The sequence below is a fragment of the Nycticebus coucang genome, chromosome 14 (genome assembly GCF_027406575.1).
Source record: "Nycticebus coucang isolate mNycCou1 chromosome 14, mNycCou1.pri, whole genome shotgun sequence".
Lineage (NCBI taxonomy): Eukaryota > Metazoa > Chordata > Mammalia > Primates > Lorisidae > Nycticebus > Nycticebus coucang.
This window is the reverse complement of record NC_069793.1, coordinates 67,904,311-67,920,338: the sequence shown is the minus strand read 5'-3', so window position 1 is coordinate 67,920,338 and position 16,028 is coordinate 67,904,311. Positions and strand designations below refer to the sequence as shown.

At 43.4% G+C, this 16,028-nt stretch overlaps 2 protein-coding genes across 8 annotated transcripts in view; one reads left to right on the top strand and one right to left on the bottom strand.

Moving 5' to 3' along the window:
- The window catches only part of XRRA1 (X-ray radiation resistance associated 1), a 99,041-nt gene extending 91,317 nt beyond the window's left edge, over positions 1-7,724 (top strand). For 6 of the 7 annotated variants that reach the window (XM_053560113.1, XM_053560116.1, XM_053560117.1 and 3 more), the window contains 5 exons: positions 1,862-2,215; positions 5,313-5,511; positions 6,285-6,400; positions 6,615-6,720; positions 7,095-7,724. In XM_053560113.1, the coding sequence (XP_053416088.1) occupies positions 1,862-2,215; positions 5,313-5,511; positions 6,285-6,400; positions 6,615-6,720; positions 7,095-7,348 (1,029 nt within the window). In that variant the 3' untranslated portion in view covers positions 7,349-7,724. The remainder of the gene's footprint in view (positions 1-1,861; positions 2,216-5,312; positions 5,512-6,284; positions 6,401-6,614; positions 6,721-7,094) is intronic. The other variant, XM_053560114.1, reaches the window with a different exon arrangement.
- A 441-nt stretch (positions 7,725-8,165) lies between these two features.
- RNF169 (ring finger protein 169) overlaps positions 8,166-16,028 on the bottom strand; it is a 112,420-nt gene continuing 104,557 nt past the window's right edge. Inside the window, exons 5-6 of the mRNA XM_053560119.1 lie at positions 15,325-15,421; positions 8,166-14,887 (exon numbers count right to left, since the gene is read on the bottom strand). Coding sequence (XP_053416094.1) covers positions 13,703-14,887; positions 15,325-15,421 — 1,282 coding nt within the window. The 3' untranslated portion in view covers positions 8,166-13,702. The remainder of the gene's footprint in view (positions 14,888-15,324; positions 15,422-16,028) is intronic.

The window sequence follows — 16,028 nt, the reverse complement described above, 5'->3', positions numbered from 1 at the left end:
CCTCAGCCTTCCAAGTAGCTAGGAATGCAGGCACCAGCCACAATGCCTGGCTAATTTTCTTATTTTTAGTATTAGCCACCATGTCCGGCCCTAAACTCAATCTCTGATTCCAGAGGCACATTTTGCAGAAATTCATGAAATTCTAGATGAAAGAGGAATTTGACTTATTATGCGGTATCTCAGAAGACAAGTCTAACAGCACTGTCTGTGAAAGTTAGAAGAGGCAGTAGATTGCTTCCAACATAAGGAAACACTTCCTTAACCTTTTGACTGTGAAGACCACTGGTCAATATAAAAACATCATTTGGGGATGCCCATAGCTCAGTGGTTAGGGTGCCCGCCATATGCTTCAGGGCTGGTGGGTTTGAACCTGGCCCGAGCCTGCTAAACAAACAAAAAAAATAGCTGGGCATTGTGGCGGGTGCCTGTAGTCCCAGCTACTAGGGAGGATGAGTCAAGAGAATAGCTTGAGGCAAAAGGTTTGAGGTTGCTGTGAACTATGATGCCATGGCATTCTACCGAGGGTGAGAAAGTGAGACTCTGTCTCAATAAAAACAAACAACAACAAAAAAAGTTCATTTGGTGCGAATAACACCTACAGGTGTTGTTCATTTTACTAATAAAAATACATGTTACTGTTATGTTACCTGACTTGAGTCTGGACACATCAAATGCTTTGTTCTCAGTATTCTTCATAGTTGTGCCTGAAATAACTGAAACCAACTTGGGTAAATTATTTTGATTAGTAAGAAAGCAAAGAATGTCCAGTGACAGTTGTTGAGGTTGCTGCACACTTCTATTGGCACATTTCCCTTCTGAGCACTCCACAGTCAAAGGGTAAAGATTCAGGCAGAAGACATACTCTGGTCCTAGTATAGCCATTCTTAATTTTTGTAGGTGACTATAACTTGCATTGATACAAGTATGGGAGTTTATAATGTATTTTCTTTTTTTTTTTTTTTTTAGAGACAGACTCTCACTTTATGGCCCTCGGTAGAGTGCCGTGGCCTCACACAGCTCACAGCAACCTCCAACTCCTGGGCCTAAGCGATTCTCTTGCCTCAGCCTCCCGAGTAGCTGGGACTACAGGCGCCCACCACAACGCCCGGCTATTTTTTTGGTTGCAGTTTGGCCAGGGCCGGGTTTGAACCCGTGACCCTCGGTATATGGGGCCGGCGCCCTACCGACTGAGCCACAGGCGCCGCCCTATAATGTATTTTCATATCTTTGTTTTATCTCATCCTTTGAGTAGCTCTGAGAAGTTTTAGAGTTGAGAAAACTGAAGCTCAGAAAGTGAAACTCTCGTCCAAGGCCGGGCAGCTATGGAAAGTGATGGAGCCAGGCTCATCCTGACTTCAAGGCTGATTTCTCCACTTCTCCACAGCTCCTTCCCTGGGCCTTAGTTTCTCTGTAAAATCAGGAGGTCAGACTCAGTGACCTCCAAGACTGCTCCCTACTTTAACTTTGATTTTAGTCTTTCTACAGCTAAAAGCTGCACTGAGACTTGCTGATCCCCAAAATTAAATACATTTTATTCCTTTGCTACCTCCTCTACAGCCTGCCTCTGTCTAGTAAGCTCATCTTGAATCCTCATAGGACTGGAACAAGCATTGAAAGTCTGAAATAGAACCCATTTCCTCACCCATAAAATAAAGATAATTATTCACTTGGTATAAATAGAACAACTTATGTCATGCAAAGGGCATATGATAGATGGCAATCAAGTATGATTTCCCTGCTTGCCTCCCCGAGTCCTTACCCAGTGCTCTGACTGCAATACAAGTAGCCTGAGGCTAGTGCGGCCCATGGGGAGAGATCCCTACTAGGGAGCAAATCCAATCCAGCCCTTCTTTCATGACAGGTGAAAACTCAAGTCCCAAAGGTGCCAAAGCAGCCTCTGCTACTCCACCACTCACGCATGACCACAATCAAGTCTCCCTCCAGGAATATGCTGGAGGCAGAGGCAGAGGCAGAGCTAGATGAAGAGCTGCCTACTGCCCAAAGCACTTCTCTGGAGCCACACATACCCACTGAGGGTCTGGAAGGCCTTTCTCTTTCACGCCGGACCTTTGTGCCACTGCCTCCCATCTGCTCTGACTCCACCGTGCATAGTGAAGAGACTGTGTCCCGCCCAAGCGACACAGCCATCCACCTCAGCCCAGAGCAGCCATCAGATGAGGATACCAAGAGCACAGAGTCCATCTTCCTGACCCAGGTACCTGTAATCCAGTTGCCCTTGCCCACTTACTACCAGCTCCCACAGGTTCCTGCACAGCCCTCAGCTGGCTGGACTGTTGTGGGTGGCTAGGAACAAGCATATGGTGAGTCTGTAACCAGAAGTCAGTACCCTTGGCAGGGCTTGGAAATGCCTTCTGGGAAAGCCACTGATCTGAGGCCACTGATGGGGGCACATCATGGTCCTATAGTACTGACAAGACCCAGGGTCTAACTGGAGTGTGGTTCTCACTAGTTTTTCAGAACAGTTTGCTGCTGCCTCTATGCTATGATCTCTGTGCCTAAGGTCACCTCACAGTTTTGATGCTGCCTCTGGATCCTGGGAAGACAGATGGAGCAGACACAGGTCCTGCCCTCAAGGTGCTGTCAGTCTGATGGGAAAGATGGACGGGAACCATACATGCAATTGGAGCTGAGATTGAGGGAAACCCAGACACTGTGAGCCAAAAAGAAGGAAGGACCTCAGACCAGGAGGGCTTCCTAGAAGAGGTTCAAATGAGCTGAGCTTTGCAGGCTGAGCAGGAATAACAAGGGAAAGATGTGGCAGCAAGGGCATTCTGGGCAGAGGGAACAGCAAGAAGCAAGGTGTAGAGGAGGGAAATTAAAATGGCACAAGCAAGAACCACAAATGTTCAGTGTCAGTGCAGCAGAAGGGTGGCGTGTAGGGAAAGGGAAATACGAGGCTGGAAGAGTTGGCTGTATTACTGTGCCAGGCCTCTCCCTGCCTCTAGTCTTACCCCTCCAGTCTGCCCACTGCTAGATCTTTCTAGGACATACAATTACATCTTACTGTGTCTTAACCATTCATCTCTTTTATTATTCTACAAATGACTTATAGCAATATATATATAAACTTTTATGCTGTATATAAACTCATACAGCATAAAAATATGTGTATATATATATATAAACTTTTATGCTACATATAAACTCATACAGCATAAAAGTATCTTTGTGAACTACCTCAGAACCTTTCTGGAACAATGAAGAATATAAAAAAAATAAGTATTGGCTAAGTGCCTTTAGCTCGAGCGGCTAAGCCACCAGCCACATACACCAGAGCGGGTGGGTTTGAAACTGGCCTGGGCCTACCAAACAATGACAACTATAACCAAAAAATAGCCGGGCGTTGTGGCGGGTACCTGTCCCAAGTCCCAGCTACTTGGGAGGCTGAAGCAAGAGGATCGCGTAAGCCCAAGAGTTGGAGGTTGCTGTGAGCTGTGACACAATGGCACTCTACCCAGGGTGATAGCTTGAGGCTTTGTCTCAAAAAAAAAAAGAGTATTAAAAATTAAAAAGTTGAGAGTTAGATGAAAAGATAATATGGATAAGAAAAGTAATAAGTACAAGGGTACTCTGTCACTCAAACGTGTACATCGTGCCTAGTAAAGGTGTATTGCTAAAATCTAATTCTTAGCTCCTAGCAGCCAAAACAATACAATCATGAGTCACCATGTTGTTCATTTAAAAAAAAAACAACAACAACAAAGAATTTGAAATTGTTTTTTCTTGCCTAATTGCCCTAGCTATAACCTCCTATGTTGACTAGAAGTGGTGAGAGCAGATACCCTTGTCTTGTTCCTGTTCTTAGAAGACACTCAGTCTTTCATCGTTAGTTACAATATTAGCTGTGGGTTTTTCAGAGATGCCCTTTATCAAGTTCAGGAAGTTTCTTTCCATTCTTAGTTTACGGATTGTTTTTTATCAAGGTATGTTGGATCTTACTAAATTCTTTTTCTGTCTCTCTTGAGATGATAAGGTGGCTTTGGTCTTTCAGTCTATTGATATAGTGTATTTCATTAATTGATTTCCAGATGTTGAACCAATCTTAAATTCCTGGGATAAATCCCTGTTTGTCATGGCGTATAACCCTTTTTACTTGTTGAATTCAGTTTACTAACATATTTGAGGATTTTCACATATATTAATGCATTGGTCTGTTTTTTTTTTGTTTTGTTTTCTTGTGTGTATTTCTCTAGTTTGAGTTTTGGGGTAACACTGATTTCAGAAAATTACCTGGGAAGTGTTTCCTCTTCTAAATTTTGGAAGAGCTTGTGAAGAATTAGTATTCTTTAAATGTTTGATAGAATTCACCAGTGAAACCATGTGGTCCTTGGCTTTTCTTCGTGAGTAGTTTTAAAATTACTAATTCAACCTTTTTACTTGTTATACATCTATGCAGATTTCCTATTTCTTTTTGAGTAGGCCATTTTATTTTATTTTATTTTATTTTATTTTTTTTTTGTGGTTTTTGGCCAGGGCTGGGTTTAGAACCCACCACCTCCGGCATATGGGACTGGCGCCCTACTCATTGAGCCACAGCACCACCCATTGAGTAGGCCATTTTAATTGAGGCTATAACTATATGCCTAAGTGAAATATAGGTTTCATGTTTCTTATAAAGCCATTAGGATAGAATGAAATCTTCCATGGCTTGCCATCAGAGTAGAATAAAGAAAATACAAAATAAAATACCGTCAGCTTGGCACAGAACAGTTCTGCTTGTTACTCTAGTTGCCTGTATCTTCACATTGTATTCCAATTATGCCAATCTTTAGTTCCTCCACATGCACCTGGAGGTTTCTGTACCTCGGCTTATGCTGTTCCTGGCCTGTACTAGTCGTCGTTTCTCATCACTTGCAATCCAACACTCTTCCCACTCTGGGCTGGGAGCAGCTCTCCTGGCTCTTTAAGACTTAGCTCAGATGGGCGGCGCCTGTGGCTCAACAGGTAGGGCGCCGGTCCCATATGCCGGAGGTGGCGGGTTCAAGCCCAGCCCCGGCCAAAAAAAAAAAAAAAAATAAAAATAAAAAAAAAAAAAAAAAAAAAAAAGACTTAGCTCAGGTAAGGGTATCACTTCCTCTACGAAGCTTCCAGGCTGGGCTGGGGCTTCCTCTGTGATCACTCAAAACTGTTGTCTCTCCTCTGTTAATAGCATTTATCATCTATTTTCATGTCTGCCTTCTTCCATCTCAGTCTTGGTCTTGCCCCTTAACAGGCCCAGCATGGGGAACAGTATGGAGCTGATGTTCCGAAGTCTTCATGGAATGAATGCATGTTCTTCTTCCTGGGTATAGGTGAATGAGCTGCCTTCCACCATCATGCATAGGAATGATTTAGAGGTGAAGGAAAAAGACCAAAGAAAACCACCACCAACACCCAGAGAGGTGAAAAGGACCCAGAGGAAGCTCCCATACACCTCCCTACCCAGAAAGTACCATGGCTATGAAGAGCTACTGACAGCCAAGCCTGATCCAGCCTTCGTTGAGCCAAAGGGTATGTGAGGGCATACCCTTGCTCCAGGGCGAAGGGCCTTCTCCACAGCCCAGAGCAATCAAGGCCCAAGCCAAGGATGATTCCAGGACTTCATTTCCCAGTGAGAGTGCTGAGTAGGGAAATGTCTGTCTAGATGTCTGTCAAAAGGGCTTCTTGCATATCCTGGTTTGATGCCCTACATGTTGGGAAACCTGTCCTAGCTTGAGCCCTCACCTGATTTTGGGGAGCCACAGCTTGTTCAGAGATTCCAATTGGTCTGTGCCCAGCTGCTCTGGATGGAAAACTTTTGATGACCAAACATTCAAACTGGCCAGATTCCTGGGCTTTTCCTAGCTCAATTAAGTCCCAAACTGACATCCCAAATCCCCCCATTTGGTTGAGACAAAGGAGGCAACTTCCTTTCTGAGCCTCTAAGACTGCTATATTAACAGTGTTTGTGCTTCTAAAGGAGCTGGCACTCAGCTGGACTCTAGGGTGTCAATCCCTTTGGTGTAACCCCCTAAAGTTAACGGCACCACACTGGGGCCAGCCCTTTTCCCTACTCTAGTGCTATCTTTCCATAAGGATCTGTGCTTATGTGGGATATGGATTCACTGAAAGACGGACCCTCAGGCACTGTAGCAGATAAGTCAGGGAGCAGTGTTGTCTTCCTGGGGAGCTTTCACACCCCTTCACCTAGAGCTGCAATGAGACTAGGGAATGAAGAAATCAGGAGTGACATGGGGTGGGGGTGGGGGAATGTGTCTTGACTCAGCCTTGACTTCTGGCCCTAGGAATCCAGAAGAATGCACAGGCCCTGCAGCATATGCTGAAGCACCCGCTCCTATACCGCTCTTCCAGGCCCAAGTTGGACACTTTCCAGAAGCACTATGTTCCCAAAGAGAAACGGGTAAGCATCCAGCTGAGTGTGAGTGGCCCTCAGGACCCCCACAGGTACAGGACCCCCACAGGACCCCCACAGGTACAGATGCAGGCCACCTCAGGACCCTCTGATGGCCTTGCTTCCTCAGTGCCCCAAAGGCCTCCCCTGTCTGTTGCTGTTACTGAGCGTGAAGTCTGAGCATAAGCTTAAGATACCACCTTTCTCTCTTATCTTCTGACAGGCCCAGAGAATCTCTGTTCCACCCCAACGGAAGACTCGAGGCCAGCTGCTGGATGACATCCTCGTTCGCATGCGGGACCCTCGGAATATTACAGAGGCTCCACTAGGTATAGCTGTGCCACAGCTGCCAGGACCCAAGATCCAGCAGCTTACTCATCTGCTGGGCAAGGCAAAGAAAGGGCTTGTGACAGAGCAGGAAGAGGGCGTCCACCCCAGCCCTCTCCGTGTGAGAGACCCAGTGTGAGGGGATTGCCCAAAGTCACACGGCATGTTAGGGTGCTCAACCATGGTTTAATATAGAATCAGGAGGGATACTGCTGATTTCTCACTGGCCCATGCTGAAAAGGCCATCTTCGCCCCCCTGAACATCCTCCTCCCAGGCCCTCCCACATTCTAGGGGGTCTCTGGACCCAATACTGCAGCTTCAGTTAAATTAGAACCAGGACTAGCTTGGTGCCTCTCCTGGCTTCTCTCTCTGCAGGCACCGTGCTGCGCAGGAGGACTGAGCAGCGGCTGGCAAACCAGCAGCAGTACCTGGAGGCCAAGCGCCTGCTGAAGGAGTTCCGAGCTCGCTACCGGCGGCTGGTGCGCTGCTCACTACGGAAGGTGTTCGGGGCCACCCCACTGCCACCAGCCTGCCCTGCGCTGAGCGAGGGCCAGCCCAAGTTTGGCCGCTTCCTGGAGTTTATGGATGAGTTCTGCCAAGAGCCCACAGCCAGTGACACAAAAGACTAGGGGTGCATATGTCCTGGCCTGCACCCCAGCCCTCTCCAGGGGCCCTCGGGACCTCACAGCTCAGTTCAGCTGCTCCCTGGTAGCAGAGAGTGGGGAGCTCGTCAGGACCTCCCCTCCCTGGGCATGACCCAGCGCCTGGCCCAGCAGCAATAAAGAGTGGGTGCACAGAGCAATAGACTGGGTGCCACACGTTCTTTCCTGGAACCTGGGCCATGGCGGCGTTGTCACACTTCCCCTTCAAATTAGCCTTCCAAGTTTAGATGAAACAAGGATACATTTTTTTTTCTCTGTTGGATGAAAAACTGATGTTGGGGGGGTTTGATGAATTCTGAACAAAGACTCCAAAAAAGGACATGTTAAAAAAAAAATAGGGAAGAAAAACCGAGGCAAGAGGATAGATTGACCCCAAGAGTTGGGGGGTTGCTGTGAGCTATGACACCACAGCACACTTCCCAGGGCGACAGCTTGATGTTCTGAGTATAGCTCTTATGTGCAAGGACAATGTCCCATATACTCAAGACTCTTGGTGCCTTCATTGGGAGTATGAATGGTTGAATGTGAGAATGACAGTAAACCAGAGTAAACTGTAAATTGGAGATAAGCTAAATCAGAAGACATACATAGCTGTATGCCATGAAAAACCTGTCCCAGATCCTAATCTTTCCCACCATTCTGAATGTCAAAGCAAGAACATTCCCACCTGTAGTACCTCCCAGGACAAAGCTAGCACCAAAAACCAAATACCACCCTGTCCAAGCTTACCTTGTTTGTTTGAGATTGCTCTCCAGGGATAAGACTTGACCAGAAACAGAACATTCACTTTCATGAGTTTGCTTTATTGTATTCTCAACTTGGGCCTCACCTCAAGCAGGCAAGCATACATTAAAGAATGCACTTTGGTACTATTTAAATAAACAAGATATCATTCCACTTGATTCCACGCCATTTCCTTGTTGGTAGAAGCACCCCTTATAAAGCATGCCCTGTTCCAAGTCCTCTGTCTTTGTCAAAATGCTCTTTATGATGAGTTGAGGAGGAGGGAGCCAGCAGTGGCAGTCCACAAGGATCCAGGTGCCTTCTCCAAATCTAAAGCAGACAGCAGTTTGTATAAAACCAATACATTACCCGTTTTCTATTTCTAGGCAGGAGAGGGAAAGGCCCTTAGAACAGGTGTATTTGTAGAAAGTTGAGAGTAAACAATACATCAGGCGCAAAAAGAAAAAAAAATCCATTAGTTGGCGTTTAAGATAATTTTTCCCCTTGCATAGTATCTATTCTCTCATGAGGACTTTAAGTGCTCAGCTGGAGCCCCAAGGCTACTGAGGAAGAACCCCTGCTCCCACTGGTGGCACAGCTTTGGAAGTTGGGTAGTGCCAACAAGGGGGAATCTGCCTGTTGCCATATTAATCTAGAACCAGGGCCAACAGACTAACAGCTTGATATCTGAAGTTGCCTCTTTTTACCTCATACTAAATGAGAAGAAAGGAAGATGAACCAGCCTTGCTTTGCCTTGGCTTTGTCCAACTTTTTTTTTTAATTTAAGACACCATTAGTTTGAGGTTGCCCCTCACAAGAGGAAGGCTGTGAGAAGTTGCCACCTTATAGACATTAAGGAGGCATTTACTCACAAAGGAGAATGAGTAATTTTTCTTAGGAAGAAAATAAAAATACTGATAGTACATAGAACAATCTATACCTTCAGTCTTGGCACTTTTTTATTGATTCGCTTTGACTGATTTCTAAACTGGTAACCTCTATGTCTAAAAGTCTCTTTTCTACAATCTTTAGAAAGCTACACTGGATAATGATCATGTATTAAGTTTCATTTCTGGATCTTCTTTATAAGAAAATCTATTCAGCAGTTTCTTCCTCTAAAAATCCACTTCTCCTACCCCATAAAACCGCTTTCTCATCAAGTCGTAAGAATTCATAATCAACTATGTTCACTCTAAAGACCAGGTCAAAAGACCATTCTGTGTGTTGATGAGGAAAAGACTAGCTGAGAAAGATTTAGGACCCTAAGAAGCTTCTAATTTTTAAAGAAAAATTAGCTGGCTTTTACCCCTTAATTAAAATTATTTAATTTAATTTATAATAATTAAAATGGCAATTATTCTAATCAAAATTTATCACTTTGTAAGATTCCACATTCACATTTTCATACTATGGAGGTTTTCCCTACCAGGGTTGGATATACATTCAGGAGCTGTAAGTACATTTTAATTCTAATTTTAAAAATTAAGACAAAAAAGCTGTTAAAAAGCCTCCTAATCACTTGGGTGTTCCCCTCATTAGCAAATTTGTGTTTGTAAAACTTTAAAGACTAATCAGACTATAGAAAACTACAGTATAAAATAGGGCACAGGACACTGGATCTCAAGTTCATTTGTTAAAAAAAGAAAGGGGTAGCACTTTAACTCGGATAATTTCTATGCCCTCTCTAGCTGTAACCTTCTATGGTTATAATACAGCATTTGATTCTTCTTTCCCCCTCCCCTGCTGGCCCCTCCATTTCAACGAAAAGCCAGGTAGTTGGAGGAGAGATTAAAAGGCTACTAAATTGAGGTCTTAGCCTCTGATCATGTCAGTGATCCACAACCTGCCTCCTTTCTTGGAGCTTAATCTAAAAGCAGCTCCCAGAGAGATGTTACTGTCTTGTAATCACTACAGGAGAAAATTCATTCTCCCTTGGTAAAATTACTTAGTAATTTTGAAAAGCAATGTTGCAGTCAAATTCACAAATGAGGTCTCCAAAATGTTCAATGCAGCTGGCTGGGTGCTGGACCATCAAAAAGAGCTATGAAAGAAATGACCTTTCATAAGACCATTAACAAACTCTTCAGCCATATATACTTTCAAGTACATTCCATTAAACATAAAGTTCCTCAAGAGCAGGGTTGAGTCACAAGTTTTGAAGCTCAGGAAATGTCAAATGGAAAAGAAAGGATGAACAAACAGCCTCTCGTTCATTAGCTGCACCAAACACAATGGCAGCTTCCCGTTTTGAGTCAGTTTGCCAGTTTGCAACTAGACAGCAATTAATTAAGCAGCTTTTTTAATCTCTTAAGGGCATTTTTCCTTTAGAGAAAATGAACAAAAAACAGAAAAGATATTTATCACCAGTGCTTCCTCCAAGCAAAATTTTTAAATTAAAATATTAAAAAAATAAATGAAGTCACTTAGGAAACGTTTCTCTGGCAAGCCTCAGCCAAGAAGACTTAACCTTTTGCAAAAAAGAGGCAATTATATGAAAGGGGCCAGGGGCTGAATGCAGTATCCCCTGATTTGATACCAACCCAATAGGCCCAGATAACATCTTCCAACAGATACAATCAACAGGTCATGAACTTGCTCCCAAAGTGTCTTTCCCTTTCTAAGGAAAAGACCTGAAAGCCCCCTTCTGAGGATACCACATTTCTTGGATTTCCCATCAGAATGACCTTTACCCTCCCACCTCTCATAATTTCCCCTTTAGTAAGAAAAAACACAGAATATATAAATATATACAAGGAACAGAGTAAGACATGCGTAATTTGTATAGCGAATTGGACTTCAATGATTTGTGAGAAATATGCTTTGTAAAATAGCATCTCTCATTCTAGCTCACAAAACCTCCCCCAGCATTCTATTTTGTCTTTTTCTTTCCCCTCACCAAAGAATCTATATCAACAACTCCATTTGTGACCAATTTCACAAGCAACAAGAAAGGGAAATTTTTCAGAAAGAAAATAGTTATTAAGGATGGGAAGCATTTAAAATAGATAATATTTTAGTGGTTTTTTTCATCTTCCAAAGCCACATTGATTAAATTTTAAGCTTCTTCCCTCCTTACCCTAAACCACTCTGCCTATATTTGAAATATGAATGCTCAACAAGAAGTTGGGAAAACAATTGTCATTACCATCCTAGGTATCAGAGTAGGTGCAAGGGGTAAAGTCAGTAAGCTGGACCTAGTGTTTGAAATATTCACTTAAATAAGAAGTAGCTTTTCACTCTGCACTTGTTGCCTCTGTCATGCAATTTCTTAAAATGAAAGTATTAATTTGGGGAAATATTTAAAATATATTTTTATCTATTAAAAATATTATCTTTTTACCAAAAACAAAAATCAATTTCAACTGAAAAGAATTATTGGAGATGTAGAAAAATGTGGCAAGTGGAAAAATAAGTGTCTTTGCTACTACCAACAATACTAGCCTTCCAATAACATTTACTACAATCAAAAAGGAAATACATGAAATGGTAGTAACTGGTAAGTTTTCTCTAAGGGCTTTTGGTAAGGTCACCTTCCCCTGTCCTCTGCAGACCAGTGCCAGATCTTCTATTCTGGGCACTCACACACTCTCCAGCAGACCTTGGAGGCCATATGGTGCTGGCAGGACCTAGAACTAAAGTGGCATGACTATGAGATTGAATGTATATATTTTAAACATACATCTGCACACGTGCACGTGCACACACAAAAAACACAAAATACATACATTCAGGTGAGTAATGCCCCACCAAAGCAGTCACCAAAGAGACTCCACATATCTCAATGATAACCCCAATGCTTAAGACATCTCTGGAACTTCTCTTTGGAAACCATTTGGGAACTATGAGCTGCTCAAGAAAATGGCTCTGCTTTACAACAATACCTATTTATTACTCAACCCTCTTGATATGCCACCTTCTTCCCCAGAGGCTTCAAACAGCTCCTAGCTAGTTTCAAACTTAAAATTCTCTCTCCTATAACCACAAAAAGATTAAAGATTTACCCCAAGATGAAGAGGGCTAATCTCAGAAGAATCAAAAGAAGGTGCTATACTAACTCCCTTCACCAGTGAATCCCTGTTCTGGATCCTAGCCTCTGCCTCTGTATTATAAGAGAAGGTTGGAATAGATGACCATTTGGGGAGTCTGTTTTTACATGTTTCTGGCCTTTGAAGACTGTTCCAGAAATGCTTTCACCAATGGCAATATCACTGGAAAAGCTATGCAGTATCCTGCTGGGGCTATTGAAGGGGTACAACATACATTGGGATATATAATAAGCTCTGGAAGGTTTGTGAAAATGCCAGTCACATGACTTTATTGTAACAGCTCACACATACACAGGGAATTCTAGCCTATCTGAGATTCCCTAAAATCATAATCTGAATCCCTATTCTCAATGAGCCCAGATGGGCAGAAGCACCAAGCACCACCAAGGATGCAAAAGACACATGGTGTCAGCTGCTAAGGAAAATAAATCCCAAAGGTCCATGGGACTGAATTTACCAGCTGCATCCAGCTAGATACCTTGTTTCCATAGTATGGAGTTTCAGCATTGTTCTTTGCCTGACATCAGGGTGAATCTTCAGGATTTTAGATCAACATTGCAGATAACCCCTGGCCGTGTGAGAGTAATAATGAAGCCATAAAGCCTGATTGTAGTATATTTTACAGGCTAGACCCCCGAGAAAAAGAGAAGGCCGAAAACTTCCCATGCAGGGCATGGGAATAACTGCACAGTGTGTTTATGCTGCTGTACATCTTGTCAGTCTTCATTATTTACATGTAGAGATGTCCAATCATCAGCCTTGCTTTCCCTAGGCTCCTTTGGAGGGCCATTGGGCTGTAATCCATTTGGGAAACATGTAGAAAATCCACTGGATTTGCTGTCAGGACAGCCATTGGTCAGTCTGAGCTATAGTTTCATCATCTAAAAATGGGGCTAATATCACTTAAATGTTAGGTCTGTTGGGAAGACCAAATTAAACATCTGTGAAGGTGCTCTGTCAACTACACAGCATTGATTAAACGTTATTTTTTAAAACAGAGCATGTAAATTAACTTCTGTAGAAGCATAAGCTCAACTGATTTAAGTAGGTATTTATTTGTGGCATGTGGCGGGAAAGTGGGGAACATAACAATCTATGATGTTGTATCTCCCAAAGAACTATACATACTGTTCTACTTCTCTGAAATAGATGAAATTAACTTTTATCTGCAAGGCTGATTTAAAACAACACCCTGTTGAAAGACGTCAGGAGGTCTAACAGTTTGAGAAGGTATCTCCTCTTTCCTCTACCATTTCATGCTCCTGAATGAGGCCATTCCAAATCTCATTCCAAGTAGATGCTGTGGAATTTGGCCCAGAAGCCCTCAGAGGCAGGTCACTCAGGGAGTGAGGAGCACTTCTGGCCCAGGGCACATAGAAACAGAGATGCAGTTCCCTTGGATATTGACTACAGAGGCCCTGTAACCTCTCAGAACCGTATTAGACAGTGTTCTGCCATCATTAAGAAAACCAAAGTGAAAACACTCAGCTCTTCAGGATAAATGATGAAGACCAAAGACCTCTTAAAAGTAGGTAACACTGTTCACTAAGCACTACTTGGCCCCAGTCACGTTGCTGGACCGTAGCAGATACTGATCCACGCTGCCCTTTCGCCGACTCACAGTCCGCCTCTCATTGTCAAACATTCGCTGCAACTGCAGGGCCAGCTGGCGGTCCTCTTCTTCTTGCTGCAATTTCTGCTCCATCTCTTGCAGTGCTGGATCTATTGGGACAAGACCCACCTCACCACTGGTTGGCCGCAATTTCTTAAGAGAGCCATTTTGTTCTAAGTGCTTGGTCTTACAGTGTCTTTTCCGGCCCCGGCGCAAGGAAGGAAGTGGCTCGTCACTTAGGCTGTCTACTAGAACACCATTAGCCAGATCGAAATGATTTAATGTCTTCAATTGTTTTTTTGTTTTGAGGACTCCACCCAAAACACTGTTTTTGGGTAGCACTGAATTAACTGTTGAGATTTTCATGGTTCTGCTTAGACAGGTTTTGTCTAATTTGGCATCTGGTGTCAATCCTGACCCCTCAAATGGTTCCCTCTCCAAAGAATTCCCACCTTTACCCACTTTGGGTTCTGAGGAACAGTAGGTTTCCAATGGGATCTCTGTGCTCCTTCTACTATCACTGTCCTGTTCTTCTTTTGTTTGGCTAACAGAGGGGAGATAATCAGGGTCAGTGGAGGTGGGTCCAGTATACTCAGAGAGTACTTGCCCACTGGATAGTCTTGTATTTAAAGCCAGAAGTGGCTTCTCTTTGCTAGAATGGATAATTTCAGAACCCAGTAAGTCTTCCCCTGTTTCAGGAGCCAGGGAGGTGAGAGTAGCTTTTGAAAGGGTCTTTTTGAACTGCCGCTCCTGAAAGATCTGTTCCCATTTTTTGAGGATCCGTGGACTGGCCTCATAAGAAGTCTGCTTCTGTAGGCTTCTGTTTAGGTTGCGGGGTGTTGATTTGATGATGAGGGGACTTAGCACACGGCCATCAGGGAGTCTCTTAGGAGGAGTGCATGGTGAGCAGACAATGGGTTTGAAATGGTTTAATTCTTCAGAGATGCTGTCATTGCTCTCAGGGCTGATAGAACGCTCTGGCTTATGCAGAGAAGCCAAGGATGAGAGGGAGCTGAAGGGTAGACGCTTTTCAATGGTTAAGTCAGGGGCAGAAAGACAGCGGTTGTTCTGAGTAGAAAAGAGGACACCAATGATGGGGTTGGTGGCTGGAGTCATAGCTGTGACCTGAAAAGAGATTAAAAAGATTATACATACATATATATTTTCCTTCATAATTCCTTTATGATGATGCAGGAATTAGGGAAGAGAAGGACAAGAAGTGGGATGAAGGGTATATGAGCCTGAGAAATGAGGAAAATTACTAACCTAGAAAGCGTACTATTTAGCAGAAACTCCTACACACTTTAAAAAATAAAGTTGACAATTTGTAGGGAAAATGTCCCTTATCTAGAGCTTTAAAAAAGGTTTCTCTAATGGCCTTAATTCTGTGATCTGGCACCTAATTCAAACCCTCTTCCTTCACATCTGTAGACTTCTCCAACGTAACTAACATGCCTGGGCTCATTCTGCTGCTTCTTATCTGGACTAGATTCTTTCCGCATGTACAGAGGAGCTATGGGGGCAGGATTAGTGAGCCCTGGAAGCCTGTGGCTGAGGTATACCTTGGCTTTGTTGGTTGGAGCTGCTCTGAGTCTGCTCTTCACTCTTTCCTGAGTGTCACTACAGCTCTGACTCCTCTCCACCTTGGAGTTTAGCTTCCTAAAAAATAAAAGATAGTCAAAATTAGTCCATCTACTAGTTAAGGAAAAAGGATGACAATCTCTTTTGTCCCCAAGAAAGGTAATTCCCTTAGGCTGCTACAATAGAAAATGAGTTAATTTATTAACCAAATGAATTCTAAGAATAAACTCAGCCAAAAGTGAGAATGCTCCAGAGAGGACATTTCATTCAAGCTTTTGTTTCTAACCTAGATGCTGCCAAGATTAGGCAAGACCAGTAGCTATTTCGTCCATGCTTAGAAAGATCTAGGGATACTTCATCTACCTTAATATGGTGGATATAGCATTAAATACCCTTCACAAACAATAATTTTTCCTTTTATTAGACCCAAACCTTTCCTTAAACAATCTAAATCAGCCATGAAACAAATACTAAAGTACTTAGAAAAATGCACAGCAGTGCACTAGATCTTTATGTAGGAAGTCAAAATTAAATGTAGTCTATCCTTTAATCCAGCGGTTTTCAACCTGTGGGTCGTGACCCCTTTGGGGGTTGGAAAACACATATTTCTGATGGTTTTAGGAACTGAGACACGGCTCCTCTATCATCTCCAGGCGGGTCCGCCCACATACAAGTACCTGGCATA